The following is a 23,521-nucleotide window of genomic DNA, read 5'->3' as shown; positions in this document are numbered from 1 at the left end:
CTTTAACTTGACCTTATTGGGAAGCACTTTATCTGCCCTTCCATTCTAAATGAATAGCTTTCTAAATAGCTTTGCTGGATAGAGTAATCTTGGATGTAGGTCCTTGCCTTTCATGACTTTGGATACTTCTTACCAGCCCCTTCTTGCCTGGAAGTTTTGTTTTTGTTTTTGTTTTTTTGAGAAATCAGCTGATAGTCTTATGGAAAAATCCTTTGTAGGTAACACACTCCTGTCTTCTTGCTGCTCTTAAGATTCTCTCTTATGCTTAAACTTGGGTAACTTAATTATGGTGTGTTTTGGTGTGCTTCTTCTTGGACCCAACTTCTTTGGGAGTCTCTGAGCTTCCTGGACTTGCATGTCTCATTCCTTTGCCAGATTGGAGAAGTTCTCCTTCATTATTTGTTCAAATAAGTTTTCAATTGCTCTTCCTCTTCTCCTTCTGGCACCCTATGATTGGATGTTGGAACATTTAAACTTGTCCCAGAGGTTCCTCAGCCTCTCCTCATTTTTATGAATTCTTGTTTCTTCATTCTGTTCCAATTGGATATTTATTTCTTCCTTTTGTTCCAAATTGTTGATTTGAGTCCCAGTTTCCTTCCCTTCACTGTTGGTTCCCTGTATATTTTCTTTTATTTCACTTTGCATAGCCTTCCTTTCTTCCTTTATTTTGTGACTGAACTCAATCATTTCTGTGAGCAGTCTGATTACCAGTGTTTTGAACTCTGCATCTGATAGGTTGTCTATCTCCTCATTGCTTAGTTCTTTTTCTGGAGTTTTGATCTGTTCTTTTATTTGGGCCATATTTCTTTGTCCTGGCGCAACTGTTAGGTTGTAAGGGGCAGAGCCTTAGGTAATCACCAGGGAGAGGCAACCCACTTCGTTGCTTTGTGGCACTGTATGTTGGGGAGTGATCAGAAAGGGAAAATACATCTTGATAGTTTGTTCGGTTCTTGCCCCACTTTCCATCACTTCCCTCACTTCCCACGAACAGATTGTACCCTTTCAGGTGCTGATTCCTGGGCGAGTGGGCTTGTGTACATTTGAGGGTCCCATGGGCCTCTCCAACAGACTCTCCTATGAAACTGGGAGTTTCTCCCATTGCTGCAACTCCCCACAGGTTTTTAAAGCCAGAGGTTTTGAGGCCTTATTTTCCTGCACTGGAACCCTGGGTTTCGTGGTTGGTCTCACTCCCCCATTGTTCTCTGGGCTTATCTACACACGAATGTGGGAAATCCCATCTGCCAGCCACAGACTCACTTGTCCTGACCTGCCCATGCTGCCTTCCAGTGCTTCCTCTCTGCCCCACTGCCAGTCTCCGTCCCTTCTACCAGTCTGGATAAATGGTTCTTCTTTAACTCCTTGGTTGCTGGACTTCCATGCAGTTTGATTTTTCTGGCAGTTCTGGTTGTTTTTGTTTTTAAATTTGTTATCTTTCTTTTGGTTGTGCAAGAAAGCGAAATGTTTCTACTTATGCCTCCATTTTGGCCAGAACTCTCCTGGAAGGTTTTAATTAAGCATCACTTCTGAAATGCAAGTGTCATGAGCTAGAGAGAGCCTTAAAGATTGATTAGATGAGTATTTCCATTTTTATAGGTGAATCCAAGCTCAAGTCCCTTGGTTCTAGGCAGAGCCAAGAACACATGCTCCCTGACCAGATCAGTTCTTCCAGCAGGGTTTCTTAATGGCAGCTCTGTTGACACTCTGCACTGGAAAGCTCTGTGTTGAGAGGCCTGTCCTTCATTGCTGAAAGTTTAGTGGCATTCCTGGCCTCCACCCACTAGATTCCACCAGTACTCCTTTTTCCCCCCAGTTGTGACAACCAAAAATATCCCCAGGCATTGCCAAATGTCCCCATGGTTCAATCATCCCTGGTTGAGAACCACTGTCATAGAGCATACTGGTAAAGACCATGGGCTGGAGGGTCCAATAGTCCTGGGCTTTGGTCCCAGGACTGACTCTGACTGTGTGACTTGGGATGAATGGCCTCTCTGAGTCTCAGCTTTATCTGCAAAAGGATAAACCTGAGCACTGGCCTGCTACTGCACCATGGTTAGTTGTCAGGCACTTTCCATCCTGAAACCTATGTTGACCTACAGTTTCTTCTGTCACCTGTGTCCATGGCATCCTGGAAAGTAACTCTTTCAGCAAAGAGAAAAGCAGCTACAGGGTTGCAGTGAGGACTGGCTATAAAGAATTTCACACAGCTGGAAATAGGCTCCAAAATTTTTGATGGTATTACTTCTACCAACTCATGTTTGTAAAAGTAATCAGGCTGGCAGATAGAAAAGAAAAATAAGCTTGGAATTATAATAAAAATAAGCTAAGGGATCAGGGTCTATCTTCACAATAGTCAAGAAAAGAGGAGCTAATGGTGGATGGAGGTTGGAGGACGTGGACAGATAAAGAATCATTGTTAATATTTAGGTTAGTCCTTGTGGCTTCCCACACTTGGTTCAGCTGCAGTCTGATGGGTGTCCCAACCAGGAAAAGGTTTTTGTTATTCCCTGGTGGGTGTTGTTTTGGAAAGCTGAATGGGGCTTCCACTAGTGTTTTTGTTCAAGGGTGCCATCTAGGGGCACCTCTGTGAATCCCTAATTCCTTCCACCTCTTGTCATTTTTGTTTGACCAGCCAGGTTTTGCTTTTTTTGTGTGTTGTCTGTCTCCTCCACCACATTATTTATTGCTTGATGGCCAGTGTCTTAGCATCTCTCCACGGCACCAGGATGTGGCTCTTGCTGGCTATTTGATGGGTCAATAAAACAAATCCATGTGCAGTCTCTTATATGTCTTTGCAGTTACCTCTGGCTAAGTAGCCATTTCAGGACTCAGGAAACACCTGCCAGGAGCACTGGCACTGAATATGAAATGTGTGAAAACTGTTCGTACCACAGAGATGGGGACAACCTAGACCCCAATGGACCTCTTCTCTCCATATGGCCAGATTTAGCAAATAAAAATACAGGACACCTGGGTTAATTTCAATTTCAGGTAAGTAAGCAGCATAACATTTTAATATTAGTATGTTCAACTGTTGAATGGGACACGCTTATACCAAAAAATTTTTTTGTTGTGTACTATAGGAGACCTGTGTGGCATGGGCCCAGCTCCCACTTGGAAAGGCCAGTGGAAAGTGAGGTCTGGCACACAGGACCCACGCCCATGGATAGGTTCTCCCATGGGGAATCAGGCCTGCATTGTACTTAGGCCACTTTGAGACTTGTTTTTTTGCTAAAACTCCCTCACCCTGAATTGAGGCAGCAAATGTTTACTGCATATCTTTAAAGTAACTTCCCAAATTTATGCTAAACCTTCCAGGGACTAGTGTAACCAGTTCAACCACTTTTCCCTTTACATTTACAAATATCCTTCCTTTTTGATGTAATTAGCAACATCCTCTCCTTTGTTTTCTGTAAAAGGTAACCACCTAAAGCAAACCTGTGCATGTAATGTGCCCAGAAAAGCAATAAAAGCCTGTTAAGGCAAGGGTCAGCATGCTCTCCTCTTGAGAGTGGCAGAGGTGCTCCCAGGTGCTCCCCCCTTGAGAGAGTGGCCATGCTGTCCCTTTTCCTCCCCAGGACTCAGTAGTCCATGTGAATTTGTCTCATCTCAGCCACAACACCGCGGATACTCACTTCTACATTCCTGGATCACTGCTAAACACCCTCCCATTTTTCCTTCGGTCAGATCACTGTATTTTCTGCTGACTGGCTGAACCTCCATTAAAGGGACACCAGGACACCAAGTGAAGTCAAGCCCAGTCTTATATATGGGCATAGTAGAGGCCTGTCTTTCCTTAGCAACAGATACTGAAGCCTGGTTTCGGGCTCCAGGGCTTATGTTACAGCACCTCCAATGTTAAAACAGCCCAAGGAGGAAGAGAGAGGAGTTCAGGCTGGCAGGGATATTGTTCCGTGGGGTGCTTCCTCCCTATTCTGTTTTAATATGAGACTCTGCTTCAATTTTACCAGTGAACCCAGTGTGTTCCTGGAAAAGATCCAAGAGGAGCAGCTCAGTAGGAAGGAAGAGTGGCTACAGGAGGAGCAGTTGGGACCACAGCACAGAGCCCAGCAGAACCCCAATGCTGCCTCTTTTTTCTCTAGCTTCCTTTTCTCTCCTCTTCTACCTCAGAACTCCTCAGGGGGCTGAAGTCTATGACCTCAGAGAGGCAGCCCTGTGCATAGAACTTTCAGAACATCTGGAAAGTTCCATTTCTGTGTATCCCCATTATGCTCTAAGGAAGTGTGAATTTCAGAGCCACTGGTAAGAAAGGAAGAAATTGAGAACTCTTTACATTTTTAATAGATACTATTAGAATATACAACATGAATGACATGGCCTGCTCATCTTCAAAGGTATGTATGAATTTTAAGGTGTATTTCTTTTTTTTAATTAAATATTTTATTGTTGTTCTTGTATTTCTTTTTTTAACCCATATTTTCAACATATAGGGAATTGGGGAGTGGATGGGAAAGGGATGTTTCGATCATAGACAAATTGCCATGTTAGATTCCTTGACTGAACAAGTATGCTCGTCACACTTTTATGTTGTGTCCTTTGAAATATGATTTTTGCTGAATTAGGCTTTTTAGTTTTAGTCCAATCCTCCAGTTTTAGTGGGAACTTTCAAGAGTAGACACCTATTGTTCCTTTCCCTTCACTTCTAGGGCCAGTAGACCATATATTCCATCCCAAAGTTCCCAACACTGGCTGCACATCAGAATACTCTCATTCCCAAACATGTTGATCCAGAAGGTTTGGAGTGGGGCCCTGGAATCCGTATTTTTAGCTAAGAGTCTGTGATTCTGCTAGAGCCAGTCCCCAGGAGACCATTTGGGAATGGCCTCTTTGAAAGATATACGAACATCACATGCAGACAGAAATATGCCACATGAAAGGATCAGTTCTACCCAATCTGAATGCCAGAATCTTGGTTGTAAGAGCCAAGAACTTTAAATGGAAACTTTATGAAATTAACATAAATTTGCTTATAATGAAGGGGCCCACCCTCTGAAATGAAAATTCCCTGTAATTTAAAAGAAAACTTAAGGATTAATATTTTTAACAAACCATTTTGCATAAATTGGTAGTTCTTATAAAAAGCTCCATCTCTTCCCTCTGAAGAGAGAATTCTTAGCCAGGTATGGTCAAGAAAACTTCCTATGTTCTGTTCTGGAATGGATTTCTAGGTCTGCTGATCTGTGTGTCCCACATGTTTCTGTCCCATGGACTGAGATCTTTTCTGCTATTAGGGTATTTATGGTTCTGTGTGTATTTAAGTCTTAGTTTGTGCCTATGAACTAGCTCAAAGTTTAATTTGTTCTTCAGAAGTTCTGCCTCCATTGTGCTCTGCAGAATGCTTTAGGCTGGTTTGACTTCTTTAATATCCCAAGAATAGCTTATCTCTCTGTGACTCAGCTACCTCTGTGTCTATCCCTTGGATGACCATCTCACAGTAAGAACATAAATAAGCCCTAGCTGGTGTAGCTCAGTGGATTGAGTGTGGGCCTGTGAACCAAAGAGTTGCCAGTTCGATTCCCAGTCAGGGCACATGCCTGGGTTGCGGGCCAGGTCCCCAGTAGGGGGTGTATGAGAGGCAACCACACATTGATGTTTCTCTCCCTCTCTTTCTCCTTCCCTTCCCCTCTCTAAAAATAAATAAATAAAACCTTGTTTTAAAAAAAGAGAAAAAAAGAACATAAATAAAATTCACCCTGGCTCAAACCCAAAGGAAATCTATGGGCTCACATAACTGAGAAGTCCTAGTTGGATCCAGGGGTCTAGCTGATAACATTGGGAGTCTGTCTTTCTCTTTCTGGTGTCTCTGCTTTCTTCTATATTGGTTTCATTCCAAGGAAGACTTTTCCCCCATAAGGCAAAGTTTGCTAAGAGTGCCTCTTTCTCAATAGCTCTAATGAAAGTGTGAGGAAAGATGCTGAGCAGCCCACCTTGGGTCACAGGCTGAACCAATCATTGTGTCCGGGAGGATGAAGTATTCTGATTGGTTAGGCCTGTGTCAAATGCTCTGTCCTGGAGCCAGGGGTTTGTACCAGCCCTCTTTACAACATGGGCTGGAATTAGAGTAGAGGCAATTAGGTCTACTAGGGCTATATTCCACTCCTTCTGGTAGGAAGAATAACTTTCCAGTTGGTGTCATGTTTACCCCAACCATGAGCAGAAGCACTAATACCAAGATGCCTCTTAAATAATGTCAACACCCTCCTTGACCACAAGAAGTCAGGGTTTTGAGGGGGTTTGTTTTTAGTTTTGGTTTAACTACTCATTCCTTCTCTAGTTGTAACTTACTTAAGGTGTCTGAAATTTGTAGTGTTTGCATGTTGCTCTTTTAATGAAAAATTTCATTTGGAATTATTTAAAAGCTAGGCCAAGGGAAAGATTTCCACTGACCACAAATCTTGCTTGCAAAGATGAAGTACAGACAACCCTAACTTATCAATCAGTATCTATTGTACATTTGGGATCCTGAAGGAAACCATGAATGCCTTTTGTACTGCTGCCCAAACCTACCTTGAATAGTATAGTACCTGCTTTCAAGTTGATGCTAGGAGGTTTTCATTTTATTCACCTCATCTAATATTAATTTTGGTAAAGAAAGAGGGGGCTCTTGGAGATGATTGCTCAATTCTTAGATCTTTCAAATCAAGGTCAAGAGCAGAGACAGACATTGATTTAAATCAACAAAACAAGTTCTCTAAATTGATAAACAACAGGGTCTGTGGGTCTCGGTCTCATCTTGTTTGATGTGGAGTCTGAGCATCCCCATGTTTCATAAAGTTCTGTTGGTTGGTGCCACCATTTTTGAGAACTACTGAATGAGGCCATTAGATCAGTAGTTTTACTGATTGCAGGCTCAATATGAATCTCTGTTTATAGGTTTGCACATTTTTAAGACCAGCACATTCCTAAAGTAGTTTTTTGTGGAAATGATACTTACTGTTTCCATTGTGTTGGGACATGGAGTAATGTGCATTTAAAAGCACCTTTGTGTGGCTAGTATGTGTCACCTGTCCTCTCAGAGCCTAATTTCTTCAGCTAGAATATAGTTATAAAAATTGTTATATAAAAAGTGCCCAGCGTGTAATAATTTGGAATAATGGCAGATGTTGTTGTTATTTTGCAAGGTTGAGAGTCATCAGTGAGGGGTTGACTGGGGAGTAGGGGTGACTAACATCTGATTCATATATTCCTATCCCCACTACCCATTGCCAGTTACCCTGCATGATATAATTTGCTGACCCAAATAAATCAAATCAATCTAACGTCTCATATTACACAGGAGTTCAGTCCAAAGTCATTGCCTAGGCTGAACAACCACAGAGTCAAATTACCCTTGAGAATCCCTTAAACTATCTTTAATGTGCTATATAACAACACCTCTCAGTAAGTCCAGCCCAGCAGTTTTCTTCTAGTGTTAGGAGAAACTGCAGTGTCTCCATCACTACCCCAGATGAAGTAGTTGCCCTTAATGTAGGGGCTGTATTATAGGACAGAAGCACACACAACATCGTGCAATACTGCAGTCACTGTCAGCTCTGCTCAGGAGAGGCACTTGGTCACTGAGAGTGTACCCTGAGGCTTACTCTCTGAATAGAATGGTGGGCTCAAACACTCACATGTCTAAATGATATATATTTTACAGGAAGCACAGAGTTGCTATGTTAAATGCACATAACATATAATGCTATTGCATGAGCAAACTTCTATTTGGTATTTTGCATGTGTGAAATGCAAGAATCTATTTTTTAAGGCAACCCCTCTAGTCACAAGCCAGGGTAGAGCAACTTAGGATGCCCTTAGTGTGGGGAACCGTTCCAAGCGTGGGAAATGTGGCTCAGCCCCCACTCAGAAAAGCCAGTGGGGAGCAAGGTTGGCGGGCAGGACCCAAGTCCATGGATAAGTTCTCCAGTGGGAAATCAGGCCTGCCTTGTACCCAGACTGCTATGAGACTTGCTCTTGCTAAAACTCCCTCACCCTGAATTGAGGAAGCAAATGTTTACTGAGTATTTTTATCTTTACAGAATCTGGGCTAGACCCTCCAGGTATGGGACAAAGCCGTTTCAACCATTTCTCCCTTTACATTGCAAATGTCCTCCTTTGATGTACTCAGCGACACCCTCTCCTGTGTCTGCAAAGATAACCACCCAAAACAAACCTTTGTATAGTAAAAGAGGACCTTCTTTGATGTTAAGGGCCTGAAAAACCTATAAAGGCTGGTCTAGGCAAGGCTCTTGGTGCTCCCCCCTTGAGGGAGTGGCCGAGGCCATCAGAGGCACTATCCTCTTGAGAGAGTGGCCGCACTGTCCCTTTTCCCCCACAGGACCTCTGTAGTCCATGTGTATGTGTATTGGAATACTGAAACCTCAACAGCAGATCTTACAAGCCGAGATCTGCGTCACTTAGAATTTGGGCTCTTCCAAGGGGAAAAAATATCTGAATTTGCTCATAGAGGTGTAGCCAAGCAGGGTATGTGAGAGGAGAGATAGATTGATGATTTAAAAATGAGACCTACACAATGGATGGGGATGAGAAAAGTGTTTTGTGGCAGAACTCTGAGCCTAAAACTGTTCCTGGGGATCTCTTTACTCCTCACCCACCTGGAGGCTTGGGAATCCTTCCTAATTTCTGAAGAGTGACTTTGTTCCTGTTTTCCACAGATCCCCAAAAGTGACTCCATACATCATATGAGCCACTCCCAGATGCAGCCTGAGCTACCCCCTCTGCCTGTTTCTGCTAAAGAGGAACCATCTGAAATCTATCAGGTACATTCTCCTGGCCGCTGGTCTTCTGCTGGTACTGGTGTGGGGCAGACAGTCAAGACTTTACAAGTGTGATTAGTGGCTTTGGTTATGTCTGTCAATGGAAAAGGCTACACCAGCAAGGGAGAAAGAACTATGCAGTAGCACAGAGGTGAGTTAGAACTTGGCCGTCTCACTTACCTGTTGTGTTCTTTAAACTCTCTGAATTTCTTCATCTTCAGTTGTAAAGGGAGAGTAATTATTTCTACTTTATAGCTATGTCTGTAAGAAATAAACACAATAGAAATAAATTACCTGACTCTCAAACTTACTGCTTATTGAAAGTCAGACTTCAAAAATCATGATCACAGTGGTCAGAGAAGTACAATGGCATCCATTCAGAAAGTATTTGTGCCCTGGCCAGTGCCAGCGTGGCTTACTTGGTTGGAGCATACCAGTTGCAAATTTGGTTCCTGGTTGGGGCACATACCTAGGTTGTGGGTTTGATCCATCCCTAGTCCGAGAGGCAACCCATAGACGCTTCTCTCTCACATCAGTGTTTCTCTCTCTTCCTTCCTCTGTCTCTGAAAGAAATGAGAAAATGTCCTTAGGTGAGGTTAAAGAAATGTTTCTTTAATGAAATTATTTGCAGTGAATTTGCAGCATATATTGGGTTGGCCAAAAAGTTTGTTTAGCTTTTTCTATGCAATGATTCTAGAAGTAATTAGTTGTCTTTAACTTCATTCAAAACAGTTAGATTGTATTGTGACAGCTGTCATATCAGTGTACATTTTTTAAAAACTTATCAAAATTGGTGGATTTTTGTGCAGCTGTTTTAATATTGAAGATGGAAGAAGATATGCAGCATTTTCAACATATTATGCTGTATTATTTCAAGAAAGGTAAAAACTCAACTGAAACACAAAGTAAGATTTGTGCAGTATATGGAAAAGTTGCTGTGACTGATTGAACATGTCAAAAGTGGTTTGTAAAGTTTCTTGGTACTATTGTCATTTGGCCAAATAATTCTTTGCTGTAGGTCTGTCTTATGCTTTGGAAGATGTTTAGCAGCACCCCTGGCCTCTACCCACCAGAAGCCAATAGTGGGAGATAGACCAACATACTCAAAATATCCAAATCATTGAAGTTATCAGTGAAAATGAAAAATACGTCTTTTATTTTATGGAAAAGAACTAAACAGACTTTTTGGCCAACCCAATAGAAACAGCTTAAGGCATGTGGGACCCCATGAGTCTCAATGAGAGTACAGCCGCAGCCCTTCCGAGCCCAGACTCTGCAAGATATGATCATCCTCATTGTGTCTCACTCTGCGTTTCTTCCCTTGTAGACTGTCATGTCACACAGCTTTTATCCCCCATTGATGCAACGCACATCATGGACCCTGGCTGTACCCTTCAAAGAGCAGGACCACCACCGTGGACCCAGTGATTCCATTGCCAACAATTACTCTTTGACAGCTAGGGACCTGAAGATGAAGGACCTGCTGAAGGTCTACCAGCCAGTCACCATCAGTGTCCCTAGGGAAAGGACCATTCAGCAGCTGCCATCAGGTATTTGTGGTGTTGTGCCATACCAGCTCAGAATGGGGTCTTGGAGGGAGATTTGTAATCCTGGGTTTTAGTCCTGGCTTCACCTCTTGCTGCAGCTAATTTTGGATAACTTCAGAGAGTCTCAGTTTCCTCATCTATGAAGTGGGAATGATTGTGATAACTAATCTTATATTTACCATACACCACGAACCTTACATTACAGTGTGCCAAACACTGTTCTCGGTGTACTTGTGTTAATTTGTTATATGCCGCATAACAAGTTACCCCCAAAATTAACAGTTTAAAATAACCACCACTTATTATCTTATAGTTTCTATGTGTTAGGAATCTGGGCATGGCTTAACTGGGTAAGTCTGACTTAGAGTCTCCCACAAGGAAGCAATCAAGGTGTCAGCCAGGGCCATAGTCACCTAAAGGTCACTAGGGAAAGATCCTCCTACAAGTTCCCTCATATTCTTGGTCCCCACTGCATGTTGGCCATAGACATCAGTTTCCTTCCACATGGCCCTCTTGATAGGGCAGCTGTAACTTCTGACTTCCCTCATAGAGAACAAGGGGGAGAACAAGAGAAAGAAGGCTCTACCACAGTCTTTTTGGAAATTAAGTTTGCAAGTGACACTTTATCACTTTTGCCATATTTTGTTTGGTAGAAGTGAGTTGCCAAGCCTACATTCATGGGGATTTCACAAGGGCATGATACCAGGAGGGTGGGGGTCATTAGGAGCCATTTTGGAAGCTGCTCATCATAGTACTTTGTATGTATTATTTCAATCTACCTGGTACACATATATCTGGTCCTCTAGCAAATCTTGTTAGATGTATGTTGGAACAGTGTCTTTTTAATTTTTAAAGAGTATTTGTCTATTATTGTTATGTCTGGAGTAGATTGAGGAGCTGAAGTATGAACTCACAAATACATCTTGAGTCTTCAGTTACATTTGATTCTCTCAGAATGTCAATTTTTTAAAAATTATTTTATTGTTCTTCAATTACAGTTCTCTGCATTTTCTACCTGCCCCTCCCCCTGCCATCCAAACCCACCTCCCTCCCTTGCTTCCACCCTCCACCTTCGTTTTGCCCATGTGTCCTTTACAGTAGTTCCTGAAAACCCTTCTCCCTACTGTCCCCTCCCCTATCCCCTCTGGCTATTGTTAGATTCTTCTTAACTTCAATGACTCTAGTTATATTTTGTTTCCTTTATTCTTTGTTGATTATGTTCCAGTTAAAGGTGAGATCATATGGTATTTTTCCCTCACTGCCAGGCTTATTTCACTTACGATAATGCTCTCCAGTTCCATCCATGCTGTTGCAAAGGGTAGGAGCTCCTTCTTTCTCTCTGCTGCATAGAATCCTATTGTGTAAATGTACCATAGTTTTTGGATCCAATCATTTGCTGATGGGCACTTAGGTTGTTTCCAGTACTTGGCTATTGTAAATTGTGCTGTAGTGAACATTGGGGTGCATAGGTTCTTTCCAATTGGTATTTCAGGGGTCTTAGGGTATAATCCCAGCAGTGGAATTGCTGAGTCAAAAGGTAATAGCATTTTTACTTTTGTGAGGAAATTCCATACTGTTTTCCACAGTGGCTGCACCAATCTGCATTCCCACCAACAATGTATTAGGGTTCCCTTTTCTCCGCATCCTTTCCAACACTTGTTTTATGTTGGCCATTCTGACTGGTGTGAGGTGGTACCTCATTGTGGTTTTAATTTGCATCTCTCTGATGGCTAGTGATGCTGAGCATCTTTTCATATGTCTCTGGGCCCTCTGTATGTCTTCCTTGGAGAAGTGTCTGTTCAAGTCCTTTGCCCATTTTTTAATTGGGTTGTTTGCCTTCCTGGAGTGGAGTCGTATGAGTTTTTCATATATTGTGGAGATCAAACCCTTGCCTGAGGTATCATTGGCAAAAATATTTTTGCATATAGTTGATTCTCTTTTCATTTTTGTGCTGTTTTCTTTAGCCATGCAGAAGCTTTTTAATTTGGTGAGGTCCCATTTGTTTCTTATTTCCTTTATGTCCCTTGCTCTAGGGTACATATCAGTGACAATGGTGCTGTGTGGAATGTCTGAGATTTTTCTGCCAATGTTCTCTGCTAAGACTTTTATAATGTCATGACATATTTAAGTCTTTTATCCACCTTGAATTTATTTTTGAGTATGGTGTAAGTTGGTGATCAAGTTTCATTTTTTTGCACGTGGCTGTCCAGATCTCCCAACACCATTTGTTGAAGAGGCTGTTTTAGCTCCATTTTATGCTCCTGCCTCCTTTGTCAAATATTAATTGACCGTAAAGACTTGCGTTTATTTCTGGACTCTCTGTTCTGTTCCATTGGTCTATGTGCCTGTTTTTATGCCAGTACCAGGCTGTTCTGATGACAGTGGCCTTGTAATACAGTTTGATATCAGGTATTGTGATCCCTCCTGCTTTGTTCTTCTTTCTCAAAATTGCTGCAGCTATTCAGGATCGTTTATGGTTTCATATAAATTTCTGAAATGTTTGTTTTATATCTGTGAAATATGTCATGAGTACTTTAATAGGGATTGCATTGAATTAATAAATTGCTTTGGGTAATATGGCCATTTTGAGGATGTTAATTCTTCTAATCCATGAGCATGGTACATGCTTCCATTTGTTTGTGTCTTCCTTAATTTCTTTCTTCCGTGTTGTGTACTTTTCTGAGTACAGGTCTTTTACCTTCTTGTTTGGTTTATTCCTACGTACTTTATTTTTCTGTTGCTATATCAAATGGGATTGTTTTCCTGATTTCTATTTCTGATGTTTCATTGTTGGTGTACAAGAATGCCTTTGATTTCTGAGTATTGATTTTTTATCCGGCTGTTTTGCCAAATTCATTCAGTAGGTCGAGCAGTTTTTTGATTTAGTGTATAGGATTTTTTATGTATACTATCATGTCATCTGCAAACAATGACAGTTTTGTTTCCTCCTTTCCAATTTGGATGCCTTTTATTTCCTTTTCTTGTCTGATTGCTGTGGCTAGGACTTCCAGTACTATGTTGAATAGGAGTGGTGAGAGAGGGCATCCTTGTCTTGTTCCTGATCTTAGTGGGAAAGCTCTAAGTTTTGTCCATTGGGTATGATGTTGGCTGTAGGTGTCTCCTATATGGCCTTTATTATGTTGAGGAATACTCCCTCTATTCCCACTTTGTTGAGTGTTTTTATCATAAATGTGTGCTGTACCTTTACAAATGCTTTTTCCGCATATATTGATATGATCATGTGATTTTTGTCTTTCGTTTTGTTTATGTGGTGTATTATGTTTATTGATTTGCCAACATTGTACCATCCTTGCATCCCTGGGATGAATCCCACTTGGTCATGGTGGATGATCTTTTTAATGTATTGCTGGATGCAGTTTGCCAATATTTTGTTGAGGATTTTAGAACCTGTGTTCATCAGCGATATTGGCCTGAAGTTTTCTTTCTTTGTTATGTCTTTATGTGGTTTTGGGATTAGGATGATGCTGGCTTCATAAAAAAGCATTTGGGAGTCTTCCATCTTCTTCAATTTTTTGAAATAATCTGTGTAGGATAGGGGTTAGGTCTACCTTATATGCTATGTATAATTCTTCTGTGAAACTGTCTCGTCCAGAGCTTTTGTGTGTCTGAAGCTTTTTGATTACTGTTTCAATTTCATCAGGTGTTATTGGTCTATTTAGGCTTTCTGCTTCTTCTTCACTGAGTTTTGGAAGATTATATTTTTCTAGAAATTTGTGCGTTTCACTCTAGGTTTTCAAATTCCTTAGCATATAGTTCTTTATAGTAATTTCTTACAATCCTTTGTATTTATGTGGTATCAGTTGTAATCTCTGCTCTTTCATTTCTAATTGTGTTTATTTCGGTCCTCTCTCTTTTTTTCTTGATGAGCCTACTTAAAGGCTTGTTGATTTTGTTTATATTTTCAAAGGACCAGCTCCTGGATTTATTGTTCCTTAGAATTGTGCTTTTAGTCTCTATGTCATTTAACTCTGCTCTGATCTTGGTTATTTCCTTCCTTGTACTTGCTCTGGGTTGTCTTCGTTGTTGTTCCTCATTCTTGTGGGTGTAGGGTTAGGTTGTTTATTTAAAATGTTTCTATCTTCTTAAGGTAGGCCTGTATTGCTGTGAACTTCCCTCTCAGGACTGCCTTCTCTGTGTCCCATAGGTTTTGGATTGTTGTGGGTTCATTTTCATTTGTTTCCAGAAACTTTTTGATTTCTTCCCTAATCTCGTTCTTGACCCATTCATTGTTTAATAGCATGCTATTCAATCTCCATGATTTGGGGTGTTTTGGTGTTTTTTCCTTCAGGTTTGTTTCTAGTTTCAATCTCTTGTGTTGGAGAAAAATGCTTGATATGATTTCAATTTTCTTGAACTTGTGGAGGCTTGTTGTGTGTCGTATCATGTGGTCTATCTTTGAAAATGTTCCATGTGCATTTGAAAATAATTTGTATTTTGCTTCTTTGGGATGAAGGGTTCTATATACATTAGTTAAGTCCATTTCATCTAGAGCATTCTTCAATGACACATTATCTTTGTTGATATTTTGTTTGGAAGATCTATCCATTTTTGACAGTGGGGTGTTAAAATCTCCTACTATAATTGTGTTTCTGTCAATATGTTTCTTGAAGTCCTCCAAGATTTGCTTTATGTATTTTGGGTGCTGCTCTGTTGGTTGCATATATATTTACTATGTTTATGTCTTCTTGATGGATGCTTCCCTTGAGTATTATGAAGTGACCTTCTGGGTCTCTTTTTATAGCTCTTTTTTTGAGGTCTATTTTGTCCGATATGAGTATTGCTACCCTGGCTTTTTTTTCCTGTCCATTTCTTTGGAATATTTTTTTCCAGCCCTTTACTTTCACTTTGTGTATGTCTTTTGTTCTGAGGTGGGTTTCCTGTAGACAGCATATGTTTGGGTCATGTTTCTTATCTATTCCATTATTCTGTGTCTTTTGATTGGGGCATTTAATCCATTTACTTTTAAGGTTATTATTGATAGGTATGTATTCATTGCCATTTTTTCATACCTGTGTTCCACTCTCTATCACTGTTTTTCTTCCTGTTCTTAAAGCAAGCCCTTTAACATCTCTTGCAAAACTGGTTTGATGGAGGCATATTATTCGAGACTTCCTTTGTCTGGGAAGATCCTTATTTGGCCTTCCATTTTAATTGAGAGCCTTGCTGGATAAAGTAGCCTTGGTTGCAGGTCTCTGGTTCTCAGTACTTGGAATATTTTTTGTAATTGTCTTCTGGGTGGAGTGTTTCCATTGAGAAGTCAGTTGCTAACCTTACTGGGGCTCCCATGTATGTTACTTTCTGTTTTTCCCTTGCTGCCTCTAAGATTCTTTTTTTGTCTTGGAATTTTGCCATTTTAATTTTGATGTGTCTTGAAGTGGGCCTCTTTGAGTTCCTCTTGATTTTACGTTCTTCCTTGTGTTTCCTGGCTTTGTGGGACTTTTTCTCTCATCATATTAAGGAAGGTTTCCATCAGTACTTTTTCAAACAGGTGTTCTATCCCTTGGTCTTATTCTTCTCCTTCTGGTATCCATATTATACAGATATTATTACGTTTCATGTTGTCCTGCATTTCCCTTAACCCCTCTTCATTCTTTCTGAGCCTCTTTTCATTTTCTTGCTCATCTGGGTGTTTTTTTCTACCTGGTCCTCCAGCTTGCTTATTCGACCCTTGATTCATCTAGCCTGCTTTTGATTCCTTAAACTGTGTTCTTCAGTTCAGAAATTGTATTTTCATTTCTTCTTGGCCCTTGTTAATAGTTTCTATTTCCTCTTTCATGTTGACATAGTTTGCAGTGAGTTCATCATAGCTTCCCTGTAGTTTTTGGTAATTCTCTGTGAGCTCTTTGAGCTTCCTGATAACCATTGCTTTGAAGTCCATATTTGATAGTTGATTTGCCTCTGTTTCCTTTAGCATTCTTTCTGAGGCTTCCTGCTTTCCTTTCATTTGGGGATTGTTTCTTTGTCTTCCCATTGTTTCTGAGATTCTTATTAGCCTTTGCTTCTTAAATTGATCTGTTCGGACCCCCTGGATTTATGGTGTAAACTTTTGTGGTAGAAGACCTGTGAGATTCAGTGTTGCAGTCTCCTTGATCTCATGAGCTTGCTGGTGTTGGGCTGTCATTTATGTTGTCTCTTTGTATGTCTTTGGTTTTTGGTTCTTGTTGGGTCTTTCTTTGGTGGGTTCTTCCCACCAGATGGTTAACTGAGGGTCAGTCTGTCCACCACCTCTTGTATTCTGTTTTTCAGGTGCAGACAGGTTGTGTTGGAGCTGGTCCTTCTGTGTCTATGGGGTTTTGAGGCTTCTCTCTGGCTCTTGTTCAGTTGTTTGTTTTGGGTAATTTCTGTACTATTTAGTTGTATATACAGATAAGTCCTGGGTTGAGTTAGTGTGGCTTCCACTCCCTCCTTCACCTTCTTCTGTTGTTTTCTGTTGGTGGTTCCTTTGGTGGTGGGTTTCCTCTTCCAGCAGGTATCCTGGTGTCCACTGTTTCTACCTACTCTTTTTTGTGTTAGGTTGGAGGGGGAAGGCGAAATGGTTTAAGACAGAAGGAGTGTATTCTATGATATTTAAAGTAATGGCCCATAGAGAAGAGATAGGAGATCCTTTGGATATGTATAGTGTTAACCATGGTAATTCTCCCAACTGGCCATGTTTTAGAAAGGGTAGGAAGAAAATAAGACTCTTGTTGGGGGGATAAGTATTGTGAGTTGCATCTAGAAAGCTGTGAGCTTGTGGGAGGTCACATTATGAGGTAAAGTAAGAGTAAAGGATAGAAAATAGGTGTAATGTGTGAGAGAATAGAGTTAGCTACAACAGAATTAAATTTCAGGAAACAGTGAAGTGGGCTAAGATCTGGGAGAAGTGCTGTGTAGTATTTACAAATGTATGAAACAGCTATTATTTACAATAATAATGGAGCAACAATCATATGACAGAATCTATGTGATCTGAATAATAAGAATAGGGAGTATGGTTCCTAGACTAGTGTATAATGGAACACAAATGAAGTGAAAGACAGTTAATTAACAATACACTATGAAAGAGAGAACAGGGGGAAACCAGTCAAACAATGCAATTTAACCAGCCAAGGAAATAAGACTAGACAGAAAGAAGAGAAATATAAAAATACTAATAAAATGAGAGATATAATAAAAATGAAAAAACAATAATACAAATATACAATAACTTGCAAGTTCTCTGGAGTAGCAAAGTGAAATTTGTCTCACTGTCTCAGCTATTTGGATGGCCCCTCTTCGGTTCCAACTCTGGTCTTTTCTAAAATCAGTTCCAGATTTTATTGTCTCACCTGTGGGAATTTTTTTTAAAAAAAAAGAAAGAAGGAAGAAGAGATATAAAGGGAAAGAAGGAATAAAACAAGAAAGAAGGACAGAGGAAGAAGGTCTTAAAAGAAAAAGATAGTAATAAAAAAAATAAAGAATTACTTAAAAAAAAAAATAAGCCTCCTGCTGGCTTCAAACTGACCAAGTCAGTTTTGCTGGTCTTTTTGGCTGCAGCAGGCTGAAGGGGGCTTGGTTTTGCTCTTCTGTGTTCCTGTTTGGCTCTTGGCTAGCCTCCAGCCCACTTCCCCAGCAGCCTCTGGACCCGCAGGTTTAGGCACACACTCTCCTTGGGGATATGGGTGTGAGCACAGGCCTTCCATTGTACATACTCTCCCTGGTGCCTTGGATGTGGACTTGGGGCCCTTGGAGGCACGCACTCTCCCCAGTGTCTCAGGTGTGGGCTTGGGGCTCCCCGAGGTGCACACTCTCCCCAGGACCTCGGGTGTAGGCTCAGGGCCTTCTGCACCACTGAGGTAGCACCAAGCAGCTGGGTGGGGAGGAAGAATTCCCCAAACTGCCGCCGAGTGTCTCTTTATTTCACTTTTTCTTTTCTTCCTGCTCAATCCTGCCACTCTAAACAAGGAAGGGCCTGTCCTCTCACACAGCCCACCTCTCCAGCTAGACCAGGGACTGTCCGGGTCAGGGCCCGACATGGCCCAACTCTCAACTCTCCCCAGCCGGGGCACATGGTCTCTGTGGGTTTACCACTTCGTCCTTATTCCCCTCCCTGTGACTTCAAGCAACCAGGTCTCTCTCAATGCTGCTCAAACCTTGTTTGTCAGGGGAGGGAGCCATTAACCCAGCTCTCTCCCAGGAGTCCTGCAGCAGGCCTGGCTGGCACTGGGCCTGGGGCTGCAGCTGCCTGGTCCCTGCACTGGTCCCAGGGACCTTATTGTCCTGAAGCAATCTCCTTACCATCTGATTTTTCAGTGTCATCTACAGTTTCTGGTTTCCTGTCTTCATATATGCTGGGGTACTGTTGGCTGTTCACTTTATTCCTCAGTATATCAGCTAGGTGTTTCACCCGTGTTCAGGGGGAAGTGGACTCTGCTCCCACCTATCTCGCTGCCATCTTAGTCCCCTAGAATGTTCATTTATATTAGTATATCCTTTGATGCGGACACTGGCCTGCAGTGTACGTGGCATTGTGGATGAGACAAGACAAATTCACATGGACTACCCAATCCTGTGGAGAAAAAGGGACAACACGGCCACTCTCTCAAGGGGAGAGTGCCAGGACCCTTGCCTTAACAGGCTTTTATTGGCTTTCTAATAGCATACATCAAAGAAGGTTTTCATTCATTATACTTAGTTTTACTTTAGGTAATTACTGTTTACAGATAGCAACAGAAAGGATGTTACTGATTACTTCTTACAGATTAACAAGGAAAAAATGTTGCAAATGCAAGGGAAAGAAAAGAGTAATTGGTCTGGTTACACTTCAGTCCTTGGAAGAATTAGCGCAGATTTCAGGAAGTTACTTTAAAGATATGCAGTAAGCATTTGCTGCCTTAACTCAGGGTGAGGGAGTTTTAGCAAGAGCAAGTCACAAAGCAGCATGGGTATAATGCAGGCCTGATTTCCCATAGGAGAACCAATCTATGGGTTTGGCATCCTGCGTGCCACCACGCGCCTATGGGTTTTCCCATAGAGCTGAGCTACATTTGCCATTCCACACGAATAGGTTCCCGATAGTTATTAACACTTCTCTCTATTACTTGTTAATTTCCTTAGGCTAGAAACTTAAACAAGTTTAATAGTAGAGTTTTATGTCATTTATTAAATTTATTTGTAGTTACTCTCTGTTGCAAATGATACTGTTTTTTCTATTTGCAATAATTATATTTATTGCAAATGATACTTGTGTTTTATTTATGATAGTCATATAATATTCCCTTTAAAATAAATATATTAGTTTTAAAAGTCTGAGTCTATTTAAAGAAAAATATGAAACAATAATATACCTGACATTTAGAAAACAGAGCAACAGTGTTGGTGAGTGAATCAAGTAGGCAGTTATTAATACCTGTCAAATGTATGGATGAATGGACAGTATGCTCACCCCCACTTCACAGTTGGGGAAGCTAAGATCTAAAGTGATGAAGTCACTTCTTCAGGGTCACACAGGTAATTAGTGGTGCAAGTGGGATCAGAGCCCGTATCTCCTGCTTCATCACACCACACTAGTTCACCCCCTTTGTATGCTTCTGGACAGTCCTGAGAGTCACATCCCTGTGGACAGAGGATAGCCCAAGGCCACTGCCATCAGTGATGTCTTTCTTCTCCACTATTCTAGTAACAAAAAGCTCATCAGAGCCCAACAAGAAGAAAATGAAGTTCTCCCCCAGAGACAAAGATGATCCCACCAGGTAAGGTGTCCCTGTGGGTACAAGGGATTTCAGAACACCAGATTGAACCGGAAAAAGCTGTGTTCTCATTAAAACCATCCTGTGCTTCTTGGCTTCAGAGCATTCCCAGACACCCAGTAACCAGTGAGGTTTTTCCCCCACAAATCCCCTTAAACTAAAACAATGTTAGACTCAAAAAAAAAAAATTAACAGACCGAGCAAATCAATGCTAACATAACTATATGGTGTTCCATAGTTAAAGGTCATCAATGAAACTCATATGGCTGGAGAAAAAAAGCCTGACAGCCCAGAACCTCTGCACAAAACCGGGGGCTGAGCTGTGTCTTCTTTTCAGGACCAAATCAGCCCACCGCACCTCAACCTCCTCACCCAGGAAGAAAGAGGTGGTGACCTCTTTGACCCACCCAGGAAGCAGACCGATGAGTCCAGAAGAACAGATTAACATGATGTTACAGAAGGAAATGGAAATAGATAGTAAAGAAGCCAAGCCATCTGAATCAGACTTGGAGGTATGTTCTTGTTACTTCCTTTCTCTCAATTTGTTGGGTGTTACTATTGGCATCTCAGTGATTCTAACCTGGAGGAGAACAGCAATCATCCAGGGAATGTTTTAAAAATACCAGAGTTCAGAGCCCAGAACAGTCTAGTGAGTGAGGGGGTGTGTGTGTGTGAATTATCTGCTCTAGAAATCAGTACCTTTGAGTCCTCTGAGAACATAAGTTGCAAAATGGTGACCCACAGGCAAGAGTTGCCATATTTTAAAAACTAAAAACAAAACACAAAATAGGATTCCCAGTTAAATTTGAATTTCAGATACACAATGAATAGTTTTTTAGTGTAAGTATATCCCAACACATCTAGCAACCCTACCATAGGCTGAATTGGGTCTATCAATGGGTTTTTTTTTTTCAGATTTTATTTACTTTTAGAGAGAAAGGAAGGGAGGGAGAAAGAGAGGAAGAGAAACATCGATGTGAGAGAGAAACATTGATCAGTTGCCTCTTCCATGTACACTGATGGGGTCAGAACCTGTAACCCAGGCATGTGCCCTAACCAGGAATCTTAACTGGCAAACTTTTGCTTTGTGGAACAAAACTCAACCACACTGGTCAGGGCATATCGATGTTTGCTGAAAATGTGGGAAATTTCACATAAGCTAGATTTTTAACTTCTCGAGAAAAATTAAGATATTTGAAGCTGATTAGTAAGCTGCTTCCTTTAGATGAGAGATACATTTTCCAGTTTGTCACAGTCTCCACCATTTCTTATTATTATTTTTATGTTCAGCCAACTTTCAAGTGTTAATGTTACCTGCTTGATTCCAGGTAGGCTTTCAAGTTTCTAATCTCTATCTTAAAAGAACAATAAAACTTTAGAGCAAATAGCTCATGAGTATATATTGTATAATAAAATGATTAACAATAAAAACTCATATGTGCTATTGGCAAAACTTGATGCTAAACCCATGCTTGAGCCCATTCAAAAGCTGGGTACTATAATTATTCCTATTGCCCAGATGTGGAAATTGGGGTGTAACTGATTCAACAACTTGCTCAGGATTATACAGTCAGTAAGAGACAAAGCTGGAACTTAGTTGACACCAGGTCTGGCTGATACTAAAGTCTCTGTGCTCTAAGAGCTACCCAGCATTTCTTAAAATTGCCTGAAAATTAGAGTCATTTGAAGTGCTTCTTTAAACCACCCCAAACTACCTGAGGAGGCATCTATGAAACTGCATTTTAACCAGAGCCTCTCTCTCCACCCCAGGCAGTTCTTATAAAGAGTGAATATGGAAGTTTTTCCTATATAATCAGCTTCCATTAAGGTTGGAGAAAAGTGAGCTCAGCCTCTTCTGACCACAGACAATCAGCACTGAAACTCAAAGCTAATTTCAAACCATTTCCTACACTTAGTGCTTCTCCTCCATCTAAAATAATTCATTTCTAGAGCAAGTCAGCCATCTAGCAGCTTAAAGGCCAGACCTAAATAAACAAAACTTTCTGATGTCACCAGATCACACTGGCCATTTTTGTTCACCTTGTGCATCTGTTGCTTTTTTCAACTCAAAAGTCTATGGTTGGATTTGAAGAACTATAAGTCTCACTAGGTCTTTGGGGATTTTTTCCCTAACTGACAACTACAAGCCACAGGATCAAAGTACTCTGTAGAGGATCATGTTGTTGAGGAGAGTGAATTATTTGAGTCCATTTAAGGAGCTTGTCATTCCTCTTCTTAAAGCTCATCAGATATGCTGCCTTGTCCCCAGACTCATTCCTCTGTTCCTATCTCCATGGCATTTGACAAGTCCTTTACAGTTCACTGAAATCTCTGCAGCTTTGGTTGAATCTTCCAGAGTTATGGGGAAAACTTGCCAGCAATCTTATAGCAATGAGTGTGAAATCACAGGCCTAGAAAGCAGGATCGTAGTGAGTGGGGATGGATGGGGATGGGTACTGGCAGCTGATGGGTGTGGGCAGGTGGGCACAATTCACCAATCATGATCATTTTCTTGCTTGTGGCTTGTTTATGCAAGAGATATTCTTACTATTTGACCAATGGAATCCGAAAAGATATGATTGCCCCTGAGGAGGACGAAGTGATGGTTCGGATTTCAAAGCTGATTCCTAACACCCTGCTGACAAATCCCTTCCTGGAACCCCTGGTGAATTTCCTCATGGAGGAGAAGGAAAATGACTATTACAATAGCCTCATCAAAAGCATTGGTAAGGCTGGGCAGAAATGGGGCTGGGGTCCCCATGTAGGGGGCACCTTCTTTCTTCTTTCTCTGTGTTCTACCCTGGTTCCTCTGAAAATGCCAGAAGCATCATTTAACTTTTAATTCACCACCACTCATGCCTATACCAACCCTTTTCACACATTAATGTGCATCTGCTTAACCTGGGGGTTCTGGCTAAAATGCAGACTCTGATGCAGTAGATCTGGGGCAGGCCCAAAGTTTTGAATTTCTAACAAGCTCCTAGGTGAGGCAGCTACTCTCCTGAGGGCAGCATTCAATACATGCCTCTTATCTCAAGTTTGTTTGTTTGTTTACCTCTCTACAACCTTCTGTGGTCACTCCATTCTCTTTACTCACAGCACTTCTTGTCTCTACTTTCAACTCACCCTGCTTTGGAACTTCTGTGCTGCTAATTCTTTACTATTATTTAAGACTGGCCTCACCTTTGCATTTCTCATGGGTATTAGCTGCCTTATTAATCTGTTAGCTCTATGGTGGTGAAAGATGTCTTATTGACCCTCGCTCCTCTTCATCTGTGGACCCAGGGCTTCTACTCATAGTAGGTCATGGGAACCATTTAATGATGGTGAGTAATGTGAGAAATACATCAAAGAGGGGAGGTGCTTATGTTAGTTTCCTACCTTCCTGTTTTATCTGGCTAACAACTTGTCTAGTTATTTTCAATTTCCTAATGAACTTTCTAATGGTGTCAATGTAATGGTTCCTTGCCTA

The 23,521-nt window shown here is 41.2% G+C and overlaps 1 protein-coding gene across 1 annotated transcript in view; it reads left to right on the top strand.

Annotated features, from left to right (window-relative positions):
- The first annotated feature begins 4,290 nt into the window (after nt 1–4,290).
- The window catches only part of DNAH3 (dynein axonemal heavy chain 3), a 239,369-nt gene continuing 220,138 nt past the window's right edge, over nt 4,291–23,521 (top strand). The window contains exons 1-6 of the mRNA XM_024560497.3: nt 4,291–4,352; nt 8,673–8,777; nt 10,102–10,324; nt 19,980–20,052; nt 20,387–20,561; nt 22,586–22,775. Of these exons, the coding sequence (XP_024416265.2) occupies nt 4,323–4,352; nt 8,673–8,777; nt 10,102–10,324; nt 19,980–20,052; nt 20,387–20,561; nt 22,586–22,775 (796 nt within the window). The 5' untranslated portion in view covers nt 4,291–4,322. The remainder of the gene's footprint in view (nt 4,353–8,672; nt 8,778–10,101; nt 10,325–19,979; nt 20,053–20,386; nt 20,562–22,585; nt 22,776–23,521) is intronic.

The sequence above is a fragment of the Desmodus rotundus genome, chromosome 1 (assembly GCF_022682495.2).
Source record: "Desmodus rotundus isolate HL8 chromosome 1, HLdesRot8A.1, whole genome shotgun sequence".
NCBI classification, from domain to species: Eukaryota; Metazoa; Chordata; class Mammalia; order Chiroptera; family Phyllostomidae; genus Desmodus; species Desmodus rotundus.
The sequence above is the reverse complement of the archived record's forward strand: the minus strand, read 5'-3'. Positions and strand labels throughout refer to the sequence as shown.